At 42.8% G+C, this 19,143-nt stretch overlaps 1 protein-coding gene across 1 annotated transcript in view; it reads right to left on the bottom strand.

Moving 5' to 3' along the window:
- The window catches only part of CELSR1 (cadherin, EGF LAG seven-pass G-type receptor 1), a gene marked incomplete at its 5' end in the record, with an annotated part of 93,801 nt that overhangs the window by 68,808 nt on the left and 5,850 nt on the right, over positions 1–19,143 (bottom strand). Inside the window, one exon of the mRNA XM_010185613.1 lies at positions 3,289–3,511. Coding sequence (XP_010183915.1) covers positions 3,289–3,511 — 223 coding nt within the window. The remainder of the gene's footprint in view (positions 1–3,288; positions 3,512–19,143) is intronic.

Consider the following 19,143-nt stretch of genomic DNA (forward strand, 5'->3'; position numbering starts at 1 on the left):
TTTCTGTGTGTTGTGTGTATTTTATAATTTTTAATTGAATCCTATTATCTCTGAGGAATTACAAACAGCTTTCATCTACTTAGAAATGCAGAAAAACCCACTAGACTTTACATAAACATTTTTACAAAGATTAATATTATGTAAAGAGAGAAAGAAAGAGAAACCATGGGAATTTCTTGTGTTTCCAAATGGCAGTGTAGTTTGATTGTGTATCTTGAACTTCAGGAAATGTGCCTGATTTAAACTAACCCACTTTTCCTACAGATGAATCAGATGCTGAACACAGCTAATGAAAACTGCCTTCCACTAGCAGAAGAAATTATTCTTGTGCCTGCCATGTCACGGCTGCGAAGCAAGAGTCTCAGGTGATGCAACAAAACCTGCACTCAGAGGATGTGAGGCAAGGCAAACAGTATTTTAGAACATCAGGGTCTGGCGTTTGAAACAAAAAATTTCAAAGCCAACGAATACGTTTTAACACAAGTAGTTTGTCAGATGTCGATACGCTGTAGATCACACTGAGTTGAAAGCTTACAGAACCAGAAGCCTGAATTTGAGCTACAAGTAAATGGGAATTTTGATTCTATAGATTTTTTAATATTTTTGTTCTGGTTCAAAAAAAGAAGTAAAAATTTTGACATTTCTTCAAAGATATTCTTCAAAGAATATCTATTATAGTCCATCAAAATGTTATATTATTGTCTTGATTACTTTTAATCAGTTTTGAAATACATTTTTATTTCTAAATTTAATTAACATAATATAAAATGATATTATAGAAGTAAAAGGTAAAATTAATTAAGAGTATACCATTTAAAAATTTCAATATTATCAAGACACTGATTTAGTTTTCACTTTTCAGCATCAAACATTTCATCCAAAGGAATACAGGTCCTGTAAAACATTTCTCAAGACTGTATTTTTCCATGGATAACTGCTTCATCAAAACATTCTGATAAGATCTATCCAGAACATAAATAAGCAAAAAAATATGAGAATAGTATCAGTGATGCTTCTTTAGTGGGCAGAAGGAGTTTGATTAGGAACAAAGGGAACCATAGTTCTGTTTGAATATATTTTTCTGATACGTTTACAATTCTCTACCATAATTTTAACTATTAAACTATTATTTACTAAATTATTAAGCTATTTTTAAATTTCTTTACTCCATGTGTGCTCAGTTCCATTCTATTACACTAGTCAAAAGCATCTTTCGCATCATACTAATAGTTAAAAACTACTGGTTTTGAACTTGTCTGTTTACCACCAGCTGGGAAGAAAAATAGTGTCTTTTAATAAAAGGGATATTTTTAATTTCAGGACAGAGGAAACATAAGATACTTTCTTACAGAATTTTGAATAAATGGGGAGAAAACCTCTCCACTGACAGTGTCTCTTGGAGTGAAGGAGCAGCAAGTTTTGGACAAAAGCAAAGAAGACGTATAATGTTGGGAGCAGAAAGTCATGCCTGGTCAGTAACCTAAATATTTTTCTAAAAAAATCACATTTTAGTTATGAGCCTGGACAATGCAAACATCCTGCTTTTTGCCAGGAGAAGGCTCCCAAATCACAAAATGTGTAATGATAAATTGCCCTCTAGTCAAAGTCCTAATTGTTGCTTATCCTCACATAATGTTTCCCACCTGCACTGAAGGATAACAAAAGCCAAAAAAATAACAAATGTAAATAAAAGTGAACTTCAGGTATGAAAAGCTACATATTAAGCACCACCTTTCTGCAGTAGTTTGCTGTTTCTCAATAACCCCTGCACAGAGCATTTGAGACACTTTAACATAAAGCAACCTGCATGTCAAAGATCCCTTCCTGAAAGCCTGAAAAGTGACACCGCATGGCGGAGGGGACAAGCCCAGGGCAGAGCAGGTGATTTATGCTGGCAGCCAACCCAGACCACTCCTGTGTTTGCACTCATTGTAGATCTGACACGTCCAGCAGAGCCTTTTGCTCTTCGGCTTTTCCATGTACATAGATCTGATACTCTAAAACGATCTTCACAGGCGCATCTCTTTCCTGCCTTGGCTTGTGTGCAAACTGTGCCTGTGCTTTCTGATTTAGCCAAAATGTCAAGATTCCATAAAATTTCAGACCTTGGGATTAAGGCAGATGAAGGATACAACAGAAAGACGCTGCCTGGGTCCAGACGGATGTAAAACATCAGGGAACTGCTGGGTGCTGGATGGGACGTGTGACTGGTGGTGTCTCCCTGAGCACTTTCTCTGGACAGACGCACAGACATGTCTGTCATTGTGGCTGTTGTTGCACCTACCAACAAATCCTCAGCCCTGCCCTCTAGGGTTGGAGATAACACATTTTGTGTTATTTACTCACAGCCAACCGTGAGGGAGAACCAAAAGCCAATACTGACCGGCTAAACACAGTAAAGCTGCAAACCCATCCCTCTCTGAAGAAGAGGCATGTGTGCACCTGGAGCAATGACTCCACGGCAGGCCAGCCCTATGCCTGGCCCAAGAAGTCTTCTCCATAAAAGGGTTTTTCCCTGGGATGCGTGAACCATGGGAGGAGAGCCGTGGTCCACACAGTGTGACTGCCACCATTGCTCCCCTCATCTCCCTGAGTGCCCCATGGGAAAAGCGACAGTCAGCCCAGGAGAAGACTGACCAATGTGGGGACGTTGGGGCATATAGGATGGGGATGAGGCTGGTTGTGCCTGGCAGCTGGGATGAGACCAGAAGCAGGGGTCGGGTGTGAAGGCCAAGAGGAGTGTGGCGAGGAGCTGGGATAGCTGGGGTTGTCCCAAGCCCAAGGCTGGGAACCAACAAAGAGCAAGGACCTGAGGAGCACCAGCCTGTGCTCAGCTATGGCCTGACAAGACTAGGTCCTCTCACAGGCTAGGAAACAGGAAAGGGGAAGAGTGCTCCCAAACAAGCAGCATGAGCAGGTCAGCTCTGCAGATGGCCTGAAAGTCAGGAGGCCACAGGCACAACTACAAAAAGTGGGAAACCCACTACCCACCCTCGCACCTTTTTGGCCGCGGGCTTCTAAGAGGTGGCCAGAGAGGCCCTGGTGTCCCCTCGCTCCGCGCCATCACCCTGCACTGAAGCAGAGGAAGGTCAGGAGTTAGCACTGCAGCGGCATCCTCAGCAGCACAGAAATTGCACAATTGCATCTCACTTTTGGAAGTCACTGTCAGAAATCCACAAAGTGACCTCTACACATAGGTAATTTTGTTGGTGACAATATTTAATGAACACCTGTCAAGCTCAAGCAGAGAAGCCACCAAACACAGAGCCCTTTCCCACCAAGACTTACATGAGGGAGATGGTAAAGTGGAAGCGCTGCCGCAGCCCCTTGAAGGTGATGAAGGACTGAGGTGGGAAGCTCCTGGTGGTCACTTCGCAGTAGGGCCGCTCATATTCGCCTGGGGGACACTCGCACTTGAAGCCCCCGATGAGCAAGTTCACACAGGTTCCTCCATTCTTGCACACCCCTGGGGCGCAGCGGCCGGAGCGCGCGTTCACCTCGCAGTACTCTCCTGCACGGAGAGAAGCAGATGTCAGGGAAGGTGACACCCTATCCCAGCAGCAAGCTGTGACACTGAGCTACCCAAGTGTTTCTGATAAAGGTCAAGTTGCTTCCAAACTTCTGCACCTGACCCCCTCCGCAATCAAGGTATGAGCCTGTAATTGCAGGGGGGTAAGGATGCGGCAGAGTCTATCAAGTCTGAATTTTCAGGGGGGTGCAGGATATGATTTGCTTAGCAATCCTCTTGCAAATACCCAACCATGTTTGCCCCGGTTTTCAGATTCCTCGGCTGCTTCCAGACCTAGTGATAAATATAAAGCTGGTGACAGATCTATATGGGAGGAGGTAACACCACCAGTCAAAAACTTGCTCGCTCCCTGTCAACCAAAATATGTGTAAATTGTTCTGGCCTTTCACTATGGGTTGGAAATTGCGTAAACAGAAAAGTGTTTGCACTTTGCCTTGAGTGGAATTTGGCTTTGCTGCCCATGACGGAGGCAGGGCACAGCTGAGATCGTGACAATGGTCGCAAAATCTTTTCAGAAAGAATATCTGTAACTGAAATATCTGTATTTGAAATAATATCTGAAAGAACACAGAATGCTAATGACAAACATATTGCTTCCACCTTTTCTCACGTATCCTAAAGGTGCCAACCATTTTCTAAACCCTTCAGAGATGGTTGCAGTCACTCTCTACAGAAGTTACTGTGTACTACTTGCTGAAGCTGTTTTGCTCCAAATGCTTCGTCTTTCTTCAACTCAGATGTGTGTATTAAAATGTGTTAAATGCAATATTAAAGAACGAGGTGTCTTGCTTTGCATTTATGCCATAATTTTTCCTTTGCCTAAAATCTGAGAATGAATGACAATTTTTAAGAGTAAAGTACAGAGGATATTCGCTTTAAAAAATCTGCTGTGGCTGGGACAAAAGCAGCTGCAGAATTAATCACTGTACATAAAGCTAAACCCCCCATGGGAGTTAATTAGTTAACATTTATGGTCTTGCATGTGTCTTCCTAAGGTATGAAGTGTGTTCAGATCCCGCATGTAAAACTGTTCAAAGAAACTGAAGATGGCATACGTAGTTGAATTTACCCAGTAACAATGTCTGACAAATAAACATAGAGCAAAATGACACAACAGAGCCAGCCGATGGAATGAATACATTTGCAACAGTTTGATATTTGCATGATTACTTGCTACCAGGTGATACAATTACATTAATTCAAGCACAGTTAAAATGGTGCAAATGCATTCCTGGAGGAAAGTAAAAGTAGCAGGAGCTGTGGGCAGTGACTCACAAACAAAGGCAAATTAAAAAGGAAAGCTTTGCTTCAGCCATGCCCCTGGCAGCCCCGCTCCCACAGGTTCCCACGCCAAAGCTGCTCGCAGTGGGCTGCAGGCACAGCCACAGTATTGCCGCATCCAGATCTGATCTGCTCCTCTTTTCCATGCCAGGCTGTAAACTGCAATGGTTTGCAGCTGGATTAGCCACTGCCCCAGGGGCAGCAATTTCTGAGACAAGGTGAGGTGGTCAGCCCAGCCATTTCGGCTCTCCAGCTTTGCAGCCTTTCTCCTCCTGCATCAACCCCACGTCCCTTTTGGGTGGGTACGATGTACTCCAGCACAACGCCAGAGAAAACAGAAGAGTGCTGTGACCGTGCAGCCAGACGCATGCAGGCCCCATCCAGGTGGGCTCAGCTCCGGAGGATGATCTCCAGGCCCACTTTGTGCTCCCCACGATGAGCGGAGCCATTGTACAGCTGCCTCCCGAGAAGCACGTTTCTGGGTGTCTCCTGGTGAACAATACACTGGGGTGTTTCCATATATTTAAAAAGGATGTAACACAAAGCACAGGGAAGCTGAACACATCTCTCCATAACAGTAACTCTCACAGTTAACAGATTATGAAATAAATCTTTCCCACCATCCTAGAGAGAGTGCAAACCAAAACCTTCAAAGTAATAAACCATAGATGAGAGTCCAACTCTGAGCTTGTGCTTAGAGTTTTTCTGATTCAGCACTGATGTTCCTATAGTCTCACTTTAACATACTAAGATGAAATGGTGTTAAAACCACTTCATAAATATCTTCCTCTTTCCATCTACTAACTGTATCAGGCAAGATTATGTGACTATACCTTCCTTGATGCTTTAAAATGCTCTACAATGTATTTCTTTGAGGAAAAATTGTATGTATCATTCAAGACAAAAATTTCCCTCAGTGTATTGGATATGTCAAACAAAGCACACACACACATTAGATGCTCAAAGAGGACTCCACAAAAAGCACTTCTTGATGATCTGCTGCATAAGCACAGCCAATCCCCTTAACACACGCATCTTCTGTACCAAAACTCTCAAAAAACTAGAAAAACTAAGTTCCTATAGAAACACTAAGCACGTTTGTCACTTTAATAAAAGTAGTAGGCTATTTTGTGAAATAACTCTCCAACTTAGAGAGGAATGCAATCTTCAAGGCTTTCTGAAAACAGAATGATATATTTGGCAAACGCAAATAACGCATGGGCTTGAATACACAGGGAGAAAAGGAGTAAGCTAAAAGGAGAGATTCTTGGCACTGTAGCACACTGTGGAAATGCCATGGCAATATGGAGGAAAATATAAAAGCCTAAGCTGGAAGTCATGTAATGGTTCTGTGTTAATTCTGTGATACAAGAAGAATGTATAGACCATTTGTTTAGATACCTATACAGGCATAAAACTATTTAAGAGAAATGAACGCTTACAGAAAAGTTCTATTATGTTTATTACTGGTTTTCATTATCATGCTTAAAGAAGTAATTTAAAAGAATGTAGCTCAACTTTAAATGAGATTCTTTGTTCTACATTCATTCAGCTGTAGTATCACTGATGTCCCAGTTACTAAAATTATTCTGAATTCTCTTTAGTCTGTAATGTAAATGAGAACTGCATTTGATGCATATTCTTTGATGTTGAATTTTCATATTCTATGTATATTTACCAAAATATATTAACATAGTGATCTTGAAATCTCTACAGTAACTCCAAGATACCACTGTGCTTCAAGGCACAAATGTCTACCAAGAAACTTGATAAATCCCTACTTACTCTTTTTTCCCAAAAGTACATGAAGTGCCTGAAATTATTTAGAAACATGGCATTTTTGGCTTACGAAGTAGCCATTTGAGCAAGTATTCAAAGCAGGGTTTTGATCAGGAGCACCTAATTCCTTTTGGCCACACAACACTCTTATATGTGGCTGTTGGGTTTGCCACTTCCAAAGGTGGCCACCTCATCCGGGACACATCGCTGTCTTGCAGCACTGCCCTGTGGGGGCTTTGAGGCACGGCCTGAAAAGAGTCCTCAAAATTTGAACTGAACCCTGCATGGACTCGAAGGACAGGCTCGTTGCTGGCTGGAGTCGGAGTCGGAAGGCCCTCAGGGAAGAGCTCCTTGAGGAGCTGAAAAGGAAGGGGGATCTGCATCCGCCAGTCTTTGGGATGAAAAGCACCTGTGTGCCTGCTCGAAGCTGAAGGCCCGAGGGCTGGGACTCGCTGTTGGGAGGACACGTCTTGCAGTCTGGAGGGAAAAAACAGTACAGAAGGAGGGAAAGCTGCCGTGCAGCGATGGCCTGGAGGGGCTCGGGTGATAAGAGCAGGGCCCAGATAGCCGCCACACACAGCCTGGGGTAGGTCTGCAACGCTGGAAATGGTTCACCTCCTCAGCCAGCCCATGAGACTCCCCTTTGCTCCTCACAGCATCTCCTCGACTGATATAATTTCATTTTTTACACTGGTCAGCACTTTAGGAATCACTTGAAAAACTAGTTACGTATCACAATGCTGTGAAATCCAAGCAGGAGATGTGAAGCTCGGTGCCCCCAGCTGCTGAATCTGAAGCATGCACTGTCAGATAACATGGGCCACAGCTGCTCTTATCTGCTGGCAGATTCCTGGGCTTAAAAAAAGTTCTGCCCGAGCCAGCAAACGGTTTACTGTTACAGGACAGTGGCTGATCTTATAGGCTCTCAATTAATATTGATGACTCTTGAAGCTACTAGTCCTATGGCTTTTACGCAGCCCTTTATGTAGTGGTTCCTGATTTTAAGGCCCTTGAGACCCTAACACGATAGCTGCTTTCGACACTGCTTCCTACTCACAACCATGCCATCTTTAATACATCTCTTCTTCAGTTTTAGGACTAACTTTACAAAGATATTAATCATCAATTTTCTCTTATTAACTTTAGGTAAGTGAGGGCACCACTGTATCAGGAGTAACATAACAAGAACAGGCAAAGCAAAAGACTGGCTACAAGATTTGGTCTTCCTCTGACCTATTCCAAGTAAAGGAATGGAGGTGTTTAATAAATAAACAATAAACGATGATTAAAAAGACTCCTTTTTAGGACCTAGTCTTTAAAAATTTGTACTATTCTCTTGATTGCTTTCAACTGAAATACTAATATTAAATATATATTTACATGAAGCAGCAGACCTGCATTGATGTTCTTGTTTCTTTTTCTCCATGTTCCCTAGACACATGTTAATTTTTCACTCACTATCTGTAATTGTTTGACTGGAACTGATTCTCCTCTCCTTTCTTCCATCCTGCCATTTGCTCTAGATACATATTAATCTTCTCCATGCTTATAGCTGCTTCAACAGAATGGAAAGCAGTTTGAGAAGCAAATCAGCTAAACAAAGCAAAGCAGACAGTCTAAAATGATGTAAAGTCGAAAGTAGAAACAAGAAATAAGGCAAAAGGAGAAACAAGAGATAGCGCAACTAAACTCTTCAAAGAATTGCCATTGACCCATTGCCCTAATAAAGAACCAATTATCATTAAAAATGTATTTGCTATCTTGCACATTATGGGAAAAATCAGTCCTCCTCTTCTTCTAGCAACTAAACCACTACTAACCTTAAATGACAGTCAGCATTAAAGCAATCAGTGCACTAAGTCATAAGAAGGCTGTTAAAAACAAATTAGCTGCAGAATCAGCCTGGAAATCTCTACTGGGACAAGAGATAAAGAGGTTGGGATTCAGTGCAACCACTTTAGGGGTGGTTTCACCATAGTTTAGGTTGAATGGGAGTTACCACAGTCCCCTCCTTTCCGCAGACTCATTGCATTTGCCCCCCTCTCCCTTGTGTTAGCATTCATGTAATCCTGCAGTTGACTGATCTGTGGAGCCAAGATGGCAAAACACCACTCATTTCTTTATTGTATGGTTAGTGATCTTCTGATTAGGTCCCTCCTAGGACCGAGAGGATGAACGGCACAGCAGACACAAGGGAACCATGCACCCAGGAATAAGAATGAAGGAATGGTCTTAGACAGGTTTAACTGCTATGGAAATACAGCTTTAAGACATTGTAGATGGCTCATGTTTGAGTGCAGTGGCTCATGCTTGACTTATGTGAACTGAACCAACACCTTCAGCAGGTACCCACTTCTCTCCACTGACTGTGCAGGGATGTACTGCAGGAAAATTTGCCTAAAACATAGGCACAAGTCAAATAACAAAAATGAATATTGGATTTTGCCCACGAAATTCATGAAACTTCATTACTTCAGTGGCTCTGTGGTGCACGAGCCTACCCCCTCAGAACCAAATGGGAGAAGTCAACCTCACCTCCTAGCAAATGCCGCTTACCAATGAAACATTACACAGACAAACAAAAAGTCTACTGGTTTTACAAGAGAAGTTAGAGAGCAGAAAAAGTAACCCAGTCATTCTGAATGAAGGAGAAGCTGGGTCAAAGAGAAGTTAGAAGCCATTGGTATACCAGTGACTGCGATTTATTCGGGGATGACTGTATTCATGCACTATTTTATGCAGATAACGCAGAAGTGTTACTTGAAGAGCAGAGGTAAATCTGGGTCTCTTAGAAAACAATGGACAAACCCCTACTGCCACTCCAGAGAGGTCCTACAGAAGCACTTGTTAGACCTAATACCAACACTGATGGTCGTCACTTCATGAGGTTTCTACATTATGCTGCTACTACACATTCAAATTTTAAAACAGACTTTGGTTTTTCCTTTTACCTATTCATTTATGTTTTTAAAATCAGGACTGATCTAGCAAAATCAAAATCAGCCCCAACCCTCTTACAGGAGAAACACCAGCGTAAGGTCCACTTTGGGGTCTCTCTCGTCCCCTTTGCTGCTTTCACAAAGTAGAGAATTTAAAACACTACACAAAATAACAACAAACACATTCCCCTCACACTATACTTTTATAGCTTGCCAAGTAGCTCTCAGAGGTGATAGACAGAAAACGAACCTATAATAAGATACTCACGAAATCACCATTTTATCTCTGGATCTGGTTTAATTTTTCTGTGGGCACAAGCACTAAGCTCTGAGCTGGTGGGAAGAGAGGGTGCAGAACTACTGGTGCTTTCTCAGCTATGTATCATCCTCTCCTTTACCATCATCCTTCTTCCACAAAGTTCCCTCTGGGCATCCCTGAAAACTCACAAATCAGATTTCCAAAAATCATGAGGCTGGGCTAAATAAAGGTCATGAGATCTTTAATCATGAGATGCTCCAAATTAAGGAACATGGGAGGCTTTTAATTTTCTTTTATTTGCCTTTGAAGCTGCGGGTGGCATCTGTTGACCCCAACACGTGTGAGAGCTCTTGGTGGTCAAATTCCAGCCTGAAACACATGACCAAAACTGCCTGCTCTGAGGGACTCTCACCCCAATCCCACTCCCACACCAATCAAAGATGCTCCTTGATCCTTCCCAGCTCTCCCTTCCACTGGGATCCTTGGGGACAGCACTTGCACTCCAACAGCTCTGGGGTCCTGCAAGCTCTTGGGAGGAAGAGGACCCTGATGAAAAACTGCCTTGCCAAAATGGCACAGGAAAGGCCAGGACCCCACCCCACCTTCTGATCCTCCCTGACTTGCAACCAAGACAAACTGCATTTTATAAAAGCAAGAGAAAACTTTTGGGTCTCCATGTCTCAAGCTGCTTCGGGCTCTGCTCGCTGATGCCCTGCACATGCAGAGCAGCCACTAAAGTGGTACCCAGCTCCTCGCCAAGCCAAAATCAGGCCCAGGATCCTGTGCCCAGCACTAGCCTGACCAAAGATGTTCTTCTCCTCTCTGTCTCCTCCTCTCCTCTGGACACAAAACAAAGCACAACAAAAGACATCCTGCAGGGATGGGTGGGTGGGTGGATAGATGGATGGATGATTTGAGATTTGGGATTTTTTGTGTTTTCGCATTTAAATGAGAAGGAATAATTGGGGGAAAAAAGAAACAATACTGAGGAGGATTAGTGATATTTGGGGCACATCTGTTGGAGAAACGAATTAATCTGTGGATTCCAGAAATTATGAGCATGCTCTCAAGATGATATACATTCAATCTGAACAGTCACTGGACCTTGGTCTCCTGTGCAACTTTCTCTGGTGCTGGCAGCAACAGAGCACAGACAGAAGTCACGACTGAGTCTGTAACACCTGTGCTCTCTTCTTTGTATATTTGTTGAGCATTAAAAATCTTCAGTCATTGATCTTCCACTCTACACCAGACAGCTCGCCTTTTGCCTTTCACTATCCCACAACAAGGCCAGGAGTGGTGCAAGCACCAGAAGTGCTACCAACACTCACCAGAAGTGCATTTTAATCTTACATGCATTTATTTTCCTGTAGCACTCCGGTGAGCAAGGAGCCAGACATCACAGTAAAAAGCAGGTGCACGCAACGTGCCCGGCTTCTCCCCACTGCCTGCTGCCATGGCACTGGACAAAACCACCCCCAGGCTTCTGAGGAAACACTGAGGAAAAAGCACTTTTTTGGAATGTGTTAGATGTGGCGGAGGAGAACGAGAAATAAAACATCCTCGCCTTCAGCCTGCCACAGCTTCCTACCAACAATTTTTACTCTATGGGATTCAACGGCTATTTCTTAATGTCTTAATCTTTACAATTGGGTGATTTTACAACTATCTTCAACCTCTGTAAATTATTGAACTATTTGTTCTAATGTACAGCGCCCTCACAAAGTGTCATCTCCCTCTGCATTTGACCTGTAAGTTAAAGCTTTAGAGACCTCCTTAGGCTCTGTCTCTCAGCCAGGACTATACACAGCACAAATCTGCACAAAAGAAAAAAAGAAACACACTGAAATTTCCAGTTTGTGTTGAGTTCTGCGGCAGGTTTATATGTAAAACAATTTATCTTAATGCAAATTGCACTGATTTGGGGTAAGATACGGTGATGAAGCAGTGTCTTTCAAAAGCTTAAGCTTTCTCTTTGGGTGTATTTAGTAAGGGAGAAGCATTACTGTAGATGTCAAAGATAAAACCTAAATTAGATTATGCTATTGTGTCTGCAATTTGCATTATGTCTTACTTAGAATAAATCTCTCTAAAATCCCACCGTAAAACCAGTGAGAAACCTGGAGGTGTAAGAACAAAACACACCTCTGCATGACATACTTAAATTTATTTACAGAAGAATATCTCCCCATACATTTATTTTTAAGAGAAACAATCATTCTCTTCCTTTACTGTACATACATCTGGTTTTGCTTCTTCCTCTGCTCTCTATGCCCCTTGGTTCATCTCCAGGAGCATCGCTCGAGGGGCACATGGAGGGAACTACAGGCTGGAGCAGCACCGTGTACTGCAGGATGCATTCCCCTTGGGACAACCCTTGCAGTCGGGTCCGTATTTGCATCCCTGCACATCCACAGGCAGTTCAGCATGGGAACCAGCTGCCACACCGAGTTCTCACCTCCTTCCATGAAGAAGAGAGAAAAAGGGCACTCACAGACTCTGCGCACCTCTGCTGGGATGCCAAAAAAGACTATTTCATCACATAAAGCTGCAATTTTTACTGAGCACTGAATGCCACCACTGGCACCGTTAATTCTCCAAGGCTTTTGCTTCACTGGCCATTTGGGCCTCACACTGGGCTTTTCAAAATATATTAAATTATTTACGTGCATGGGGAAAGCAAGCAAAGCATGGTGGCTGTGCCTGGGGTGTGTGTGCAATAACAGCTTTTATCAACAGGAATCCAGGAGTGGAAAAACCAGATGTGCACCCAGGCACTGACAGGCATCCCGCTCACTTTCAGCCTGGTTTCCCTAAGCTGCTTTGCACAGAGGAGGACACCAGTGGGCTGCAATTCCCAATTCCCGAACTGGTAGGGAAGGGGAATGCTCTAGCACTTATTTTTGAGCAAGCTGGCATACCTGCAAAAAATTGACCTCAGAAAGACAGAAAGAAAGAAAAGGGCTGGGCTCGGGAATATGGGGGAAAAGGAGATCGGAGTCTCCCTTTCAATGCAAACATCACTCTTTTCTTCAGAAGAGTCCAGAGCAGCTGTTACAGGCTTGGTGGTTCAGCTCAGCACAGGAGACAAAGCACAGAAGAAACCGTCTGTCCTGGTCCCCTGCAGCCCGCAGGGATTAACTGCACACGCAGCTCACTGCTCGCTTCCACCACAGGAAGGTTGGAGAGAGCCTGCACTCTGTTTTCAATAAATTAGAGGTTTTTGCAGGAAACTCTTACTCTCCCATCTTCTGCGTAATCCAACACTATGGTAAAAATGATGGCATTTAGAAATGGGCAGACCTCAAGCCAAATTGTGCCCCTTAATGTCCTAGGTGGTCCCAGAAGCTCTGGTGGGAAGAAACATAATGACCAATTAGTGAGCATAATTGAAGAGAAGCCATAAAATATTAATAAAGCAATTGAAAAACATGCTTGAAGTCAATCTACTATTGTATTTATATCTTAGGAGGCTAGGATTTCAGAGCTTTATATTTTCATTTTATATGAGAAGTACTAGGTAAAAAGCAAGCTATACCTACAAGTACTGTATAACTGCCTTTATTGTGGATTGTTTGAGTTCAAAGGTTTTGTGTGACGGAGTAGACAGAACTGGCAAAACCCATCTGATGTCCATCAAATTTCTGTTGTTATACACTGAAGTCAAATTTTGAAAAAAAATGAAAAATGCCCCCTTGCTTGTCAAATTAAAAGGATTTGGGTTAAAACGATAATCCCATAATCTTATGTTTTAGTAGTCTCAAAAATATTTCTTACACAGGTCAGTAAACATAAACTGAAAACAAAAACCAGCTTATTCAGGGAAGCTGAATTCTTCTTAATGACTCTTGAACAAGCCATGGTAATGTCTCACACAACTCACACAGAAAATCTCAAAATCAATGGATTTTCAAATCTACAGAATAAGTAGAAATAAAAAAGTTAGTTTAAAAAAAATTTAAACAGACTTACAAAAAATTAATCCAGCCAGCTTCCATAACTTGTACTTAACTCTTCTTACAACAGTTTAGTAGATTAAAATTCAACCTTTTTGTAAAACATGGTTTCATTTTAAAGTAACTTTAAATGATTACTGTCTTGTTAAAGTTAATATACTGTATCATCTAGACTGTGTTCAGTTATTAATATAAGACACTCATCTTCACAATAATGTCTCTTAAAATATGCACATCAGTGTGCTGACCCCTTGAAGCTGGGTGGCCCTGTCTAATCAAAATATGGTTTAGAATTGTTATATTGGAAGATGCTGTATAATAGCTCTCATATGCTTAGCTGTGGAGAATTTGAGAGACAGCCTGAAGTAAAGCATCTTCATCTTGATTTTTAGAAACTGAAAATTGGGCCAATGATGGCACGGGAAGCTGCGACTCAGAGGCACTGTACAGTGCAGGTCGCAGAACAAAACCCGCCCCAGGAGGGGGGGCCGGGATGCAGGCACTGAACCATGATGCTCCAAACAAAGGACCATTTGCACCAACAATGAAGTTGTGGCTCCCACCATGCCCTGCACAATACAACTGTATTGCAGAACTGTAATTATCTTGATGTTCAGGCCAAGGGCCTCAGTCTGCTGCTCCGCTCTGAAACTTTCCATCATCACAACAAAGCACACACACACAAGAAACTACTTTATTCTTTTTTCCTCCCTAACAGGAGGGTATCATCCTCATACCCTCATCCCTGCGTCCTGCCATCCTTTCTCCCACTTTCCTGCTGTTTATCTACTGATGATAATAAAAATATCCAACCTGGGAATTACAAATATGTACAGAAGCCCCATATGTTTTTCATAATTCAGTCTTATGAATTGTGTGTCCCAGTTTTCTTTACCAGTTCTGTATTTACAGCCAGGAGAAAAGGAGACCCGTTACCTTTTTCCTTGGATGTTAAATTTCTGTCTTGCTTTGAAAGATCTAAGATACTTAATTCCAGCCTTCCTGGAACTGCTCTTTTTAGCCTTCACCTCTGATTTACCGTGAATGCTGTGAGGGGCAGAACATGAGGCATATGGGAAAAAATACCATCTTCTTATGATTTTATCTTCCCCATAAAAAACTTAAAGGCAAGTTGTTGCGTTTTTTCCCTCCTTCCTTCTCTTCTGCTTTTTCCCTATCTGATTTGTTTGCAGTGAGAAAAAAAACCAACCAAGACACATTAGCCATTGACAAAGAAATCCCAATATTTAAATGGTAGTCTCATATATAGGCTACGGACACTTAGCAAGTGTATGTCTGGGTGTATTAGAATGCACTCGTGTGGCTTAAAATTTTATCCAGCTAACCCTTCTGACATTAAACTATGAGAACCCTCCCCAAGTCTTTGTTACACAAGGCTCAACTTGGCTAACTTAATAAAAACACAACTGTAAACTACGGTCACGGAGAAGCTGGCCGTTGTTTAATAAACTGCTATTTTAAATATTGTAATTCCAACAAATCCCAGTGTGTGTAGTTTCTCTCAGATCAATGTTCTGCAATGCATATGTATGTTCACAATTACAGTCCGTGGGAATTTAGCTATGTCAGTGAGAAGGGGTTTTACATGTACCTATAAAATTATAATCTCAAAAAGCTCCACTTCGTGTAATTATGCTCCACCTTCCACTTCTTTTTAGTTATACCAATAAAGATAAGCACATGCTTTATAACAAAGGTTTTCAAAAAGCCTGGGAGAATTGCAACTCCCGTTTGGCTGTTGTAATAGAAAACCCATCAATATAAAACCATGGATACAAGTCAAGAGCCTAAAAACTGTTGAAAATTGAGGGAGCAAGATAATTCAAAAAGAAATACATGTACAACAGGTTAAAGACAATAAAAGATATTTCAGGTACCCTAGAACAAAGGGAATCTTTAATTTAGACTGCCCCGATGTTAACCAGAATGCCAACAGGAAACCCAAGGTGCTCAACAAGCATCTTGCTCCCATTGACCACCACTCACCCTTAAGGTCATACTCATAGGATATTTTCTTGCCAAGAGGTGGGCAGGAGAAGTCAGATGGCAGAGGTGGGCAGGTATCCACGCCAGGTGTGCAATCTGAGTCTGTTGTGCTCACGTAAACCGAGTGGCCTGACAGCAAACATCAGCTGACCTTGGCATAGCTGCACCATCACACATGTTATTGTCACTTCAGGGATTGAACGAGAACTGACTTTAACAAAAGAGACTGAAGACGATGTTGCCCATGGGAGAGGGGTTGGACGAGATGATCTCCAACAGTCCCTTCCAACCTAAGCAACTCACTACAGAAAAGCTGGGGCAGCACTTGTTCAACAGCAGCAATGCCATCATGCTGTCATTTAGGTCATCATTTAGGAAGAAATTCTTTACTGTGAGGGTAAACAGTGTGAGACACTGGCATAGGTTACCCAGAGAGGCTGTGGATGCCCCCTCCCTGGAAGTGTTCAAGGCCAGGTTGGACAGGGCTTTGGGCAACCTGGTCTGGTGGGAGGTGTCCCTGTCCATGGCAGGGGTTGGACTGGATGAGCTTTAAGGTCCCTTCCAACCCAAACCATTCTATGATTCTATGACAAGAGGAAATGGCCTCAAGTTGTGTCAGGGCCGGGTTATCAAAGACTGGCACACGCTGCCCACAGAAGTGGTGGAATCACCACCCTAGGATGTATTTAAAAGCCATCTAGATACAGTGCTCAGGGAGATGGTTTAGAAGTGGGCGTGGTAGAGTTAGATAACAGTTGGACTTTATGATTTTAAAGGTCTTTTCCAACCATAATGATTCTATGATTCTATGCCGCAGTGTGCTTGACTTCATACCATGCAGCCTGCAATTAAGAACCTATCTTGTCCCCACATTGTAACGTAATCTAACAGACATCAACCGCATTAATAGCAAGTAGGTGTAAATATGTAATTGCAGGCATGGAACCATCCTCAAACAGGTTATTGCCCAAGTTCTTTGGACACTGAATTTTAGCTATATGCTACTTGAAATTATCAACAATGAGGGAGAAAGTGTAAAATCATCAGTGATAAACACTGCAGGTGACAAATAAGGGGAGTGGGTAAACGAAGAGCAGAACAAGCCAGCCATGCAGCCATCTCAAGGAGAGGGAAAAGAAGATAAGCTGAAATCAGTAAGGAGGATTTCCAACACCCCGAACTGTTTGGAAGAGCTGAATTCATAAGTATATTGGAGATGAATTTCTAAGGTAGCTTCTGAAGCGAGGGTTAAGTGACCACACTGGTGTGTGATCTGCTGCTTGCTTTTACAAAGCATTGCGGGAGTGGCTGGTAAAAACAGCAGTCCAGTCAAATTGTTCTAAAACTAATTAAAAAGAACAGACACACCATTAGATCTGTAGCAAGGTTTCCACATAGCAGCAAAGGACTTTGATCAGTGCAAGTACTTCCACAGGCAAGAAGGATAGGACACAATCTCCAGAAGAGGCATCTGAACCCCTGGCTCTTGCAGCCGTTCAGCTGAATCAGAGACCATCCCACGGACAGCAAGGGGGGTTCATACATGACTGGGAAAACTTTCAAACTTTGAATAGTACCTGGTTCATGCACATCAGCATGAGGGTAATGTGATAAAACTCTTCGCTTGGGTTTAGGAAAAGGCATAGCAGATCAATGTGAAGGCTGCAGGCCATTTACACCGCTTGGGAATTAAACTGTCAACAAATACACCACAGTAATCCAATTAGAAAAGGCTTTCTGCATCCTGACAAGTGAGCATAGATTGAAGATTCGCTGAATGACATATCCTCCAGATAAAAATCCACCTACGGAAGTGGTGGAGCTCTTCAATGAGTCCTGTGAATCTGATATAAAGTCCAGATTTCCAACATTCTCCTCCTATGAACTGGTGGCATGGACAGAAATATAATCAACAGAAACATTACAATATTTAGAAGTTTAATGGACTTCAGCTTTTGACTGCATTACATAAAAACTCAACTTTACTATGTCTTTACTGTTTCAGTTATCTTCTGGAGCAAGCAGCCATGCAGTCATGCTATCTGGGCTACAGCCTCGGGAACAACCCAGGATCACTTGGGTCCAGCCATGGGGCACTCTGGCCCCATCCCTGCACACATTAACAGTGAGATTTGCCACAAGCACAAGCAAGGACCTGTTTTAACATGCACCACAGATCTCTGAGTTAAACACAGCGGATGAGTGGGCACACCGGCTTCTGTTGAGTCTGTGTGAGGAAAGAGACGTCTTTCAAGGGCATCTGCCCCAGGTTTCCAGCTGTGGGCAGACCAGGAGCGGTGCAGAAGAGCTGCCTCAGCTGCTCTAGACTTGTCACTGACTGCTTTTATGTGACCTGGAAGAGATGCTGGTGCCTCAGCTTCCCCTTTGGTGAGGGGAACAGCATCCCCTTGCTCAAAGGGGTGTCTCAGAGGCTTCCTTTGCTCAAAGGGGTGTCTCAGAGGCTTCCTTTGCTGTTAGTAACTTTTGCAGAATCCATAGTGATCCTTAGATGAAACATGTTTTCTACAGGTACAGCTTGTAATGATCTGAAGTCATAGTTCTCTGACCATATATAGACCTAAAAGCAAGAACTTTGCCAAGTGGTACCTCTCAATCTGAATATCCAACACTTATTTTCAGGAATTTATAACACAAAAATGGACATTGTGCTAAAAGGAGAGAAAGGAAAATAAGTATCACAATTGACTGCCGTGCTCTTCAAATGCAGCACGCACTGCCCAAGAGCCAATGGAAGACTTATTATCCATGGCTAATTGCAAAGAATAGGTTGTACGGGTTCCTTACATGTTTAGATATCAAGTCAGCTCATGAAATGGCATCTGGGGTTCATTGCTTTTTGGCATGAGTAAATGCAATGGTCATACGGGAAAACTTCAAAGCACTGAGAGTAAGATTTATGAGATGCTACGTCTCACAGTACCCAGCTGAGCGGTGAAGATCATAAAAAGAGAAAATGATAGGCGTTTCCAGCTTTTGCACCAGTCATGCTCTGAAAACTGTTTGGAGGAGTTCAGCTCTGCTGACCTGCACTGCTCTGGGGTTCTTGCCAGCTGCCCCAGAGCTCCAGGCCTCTGGGGCTTGGAAGAGGCCACAGGATGAGAGGAAGCAGAGGAACCTGTCCATATACAAATGCTGCCAACCACAGGGGCACAGTTTGCCACCCACGGAGATGTCTGGTTATTCATAATGGCAGGAGAGGCCTTTTCTCACAAAAATTTTGTGCTGATGAGACAGAAAGTTGAAGACTGATGGTAAAGGCTGTGCTGGCACATGTGTGCAGAGAACAAAACTAAGGAGTACCAGTCATAAGGAAAGCAAACAATCACGTATCTCCCCATCAGATGTGAAAAAGTTATCTCAGGTGCACAGAGT

This window comes from Mesitornis unicolor, unplaced genomic scaffold (genome assembly GCF_000695765.1).
Source record: "Mesitornis unicolor isolate BGI_N332 unplaced genomic scaffold, ASM69576v1 scaffold24645, whole genome shotgun sequence".
Classification (NCBI taxonomy): domain Eukaryota; kingdom Metazoa; phylum Chordata; class Aves; order Mesitornithiformes; family Mesitornithidae; genus Mesitornis; species Mesitornis unicolor.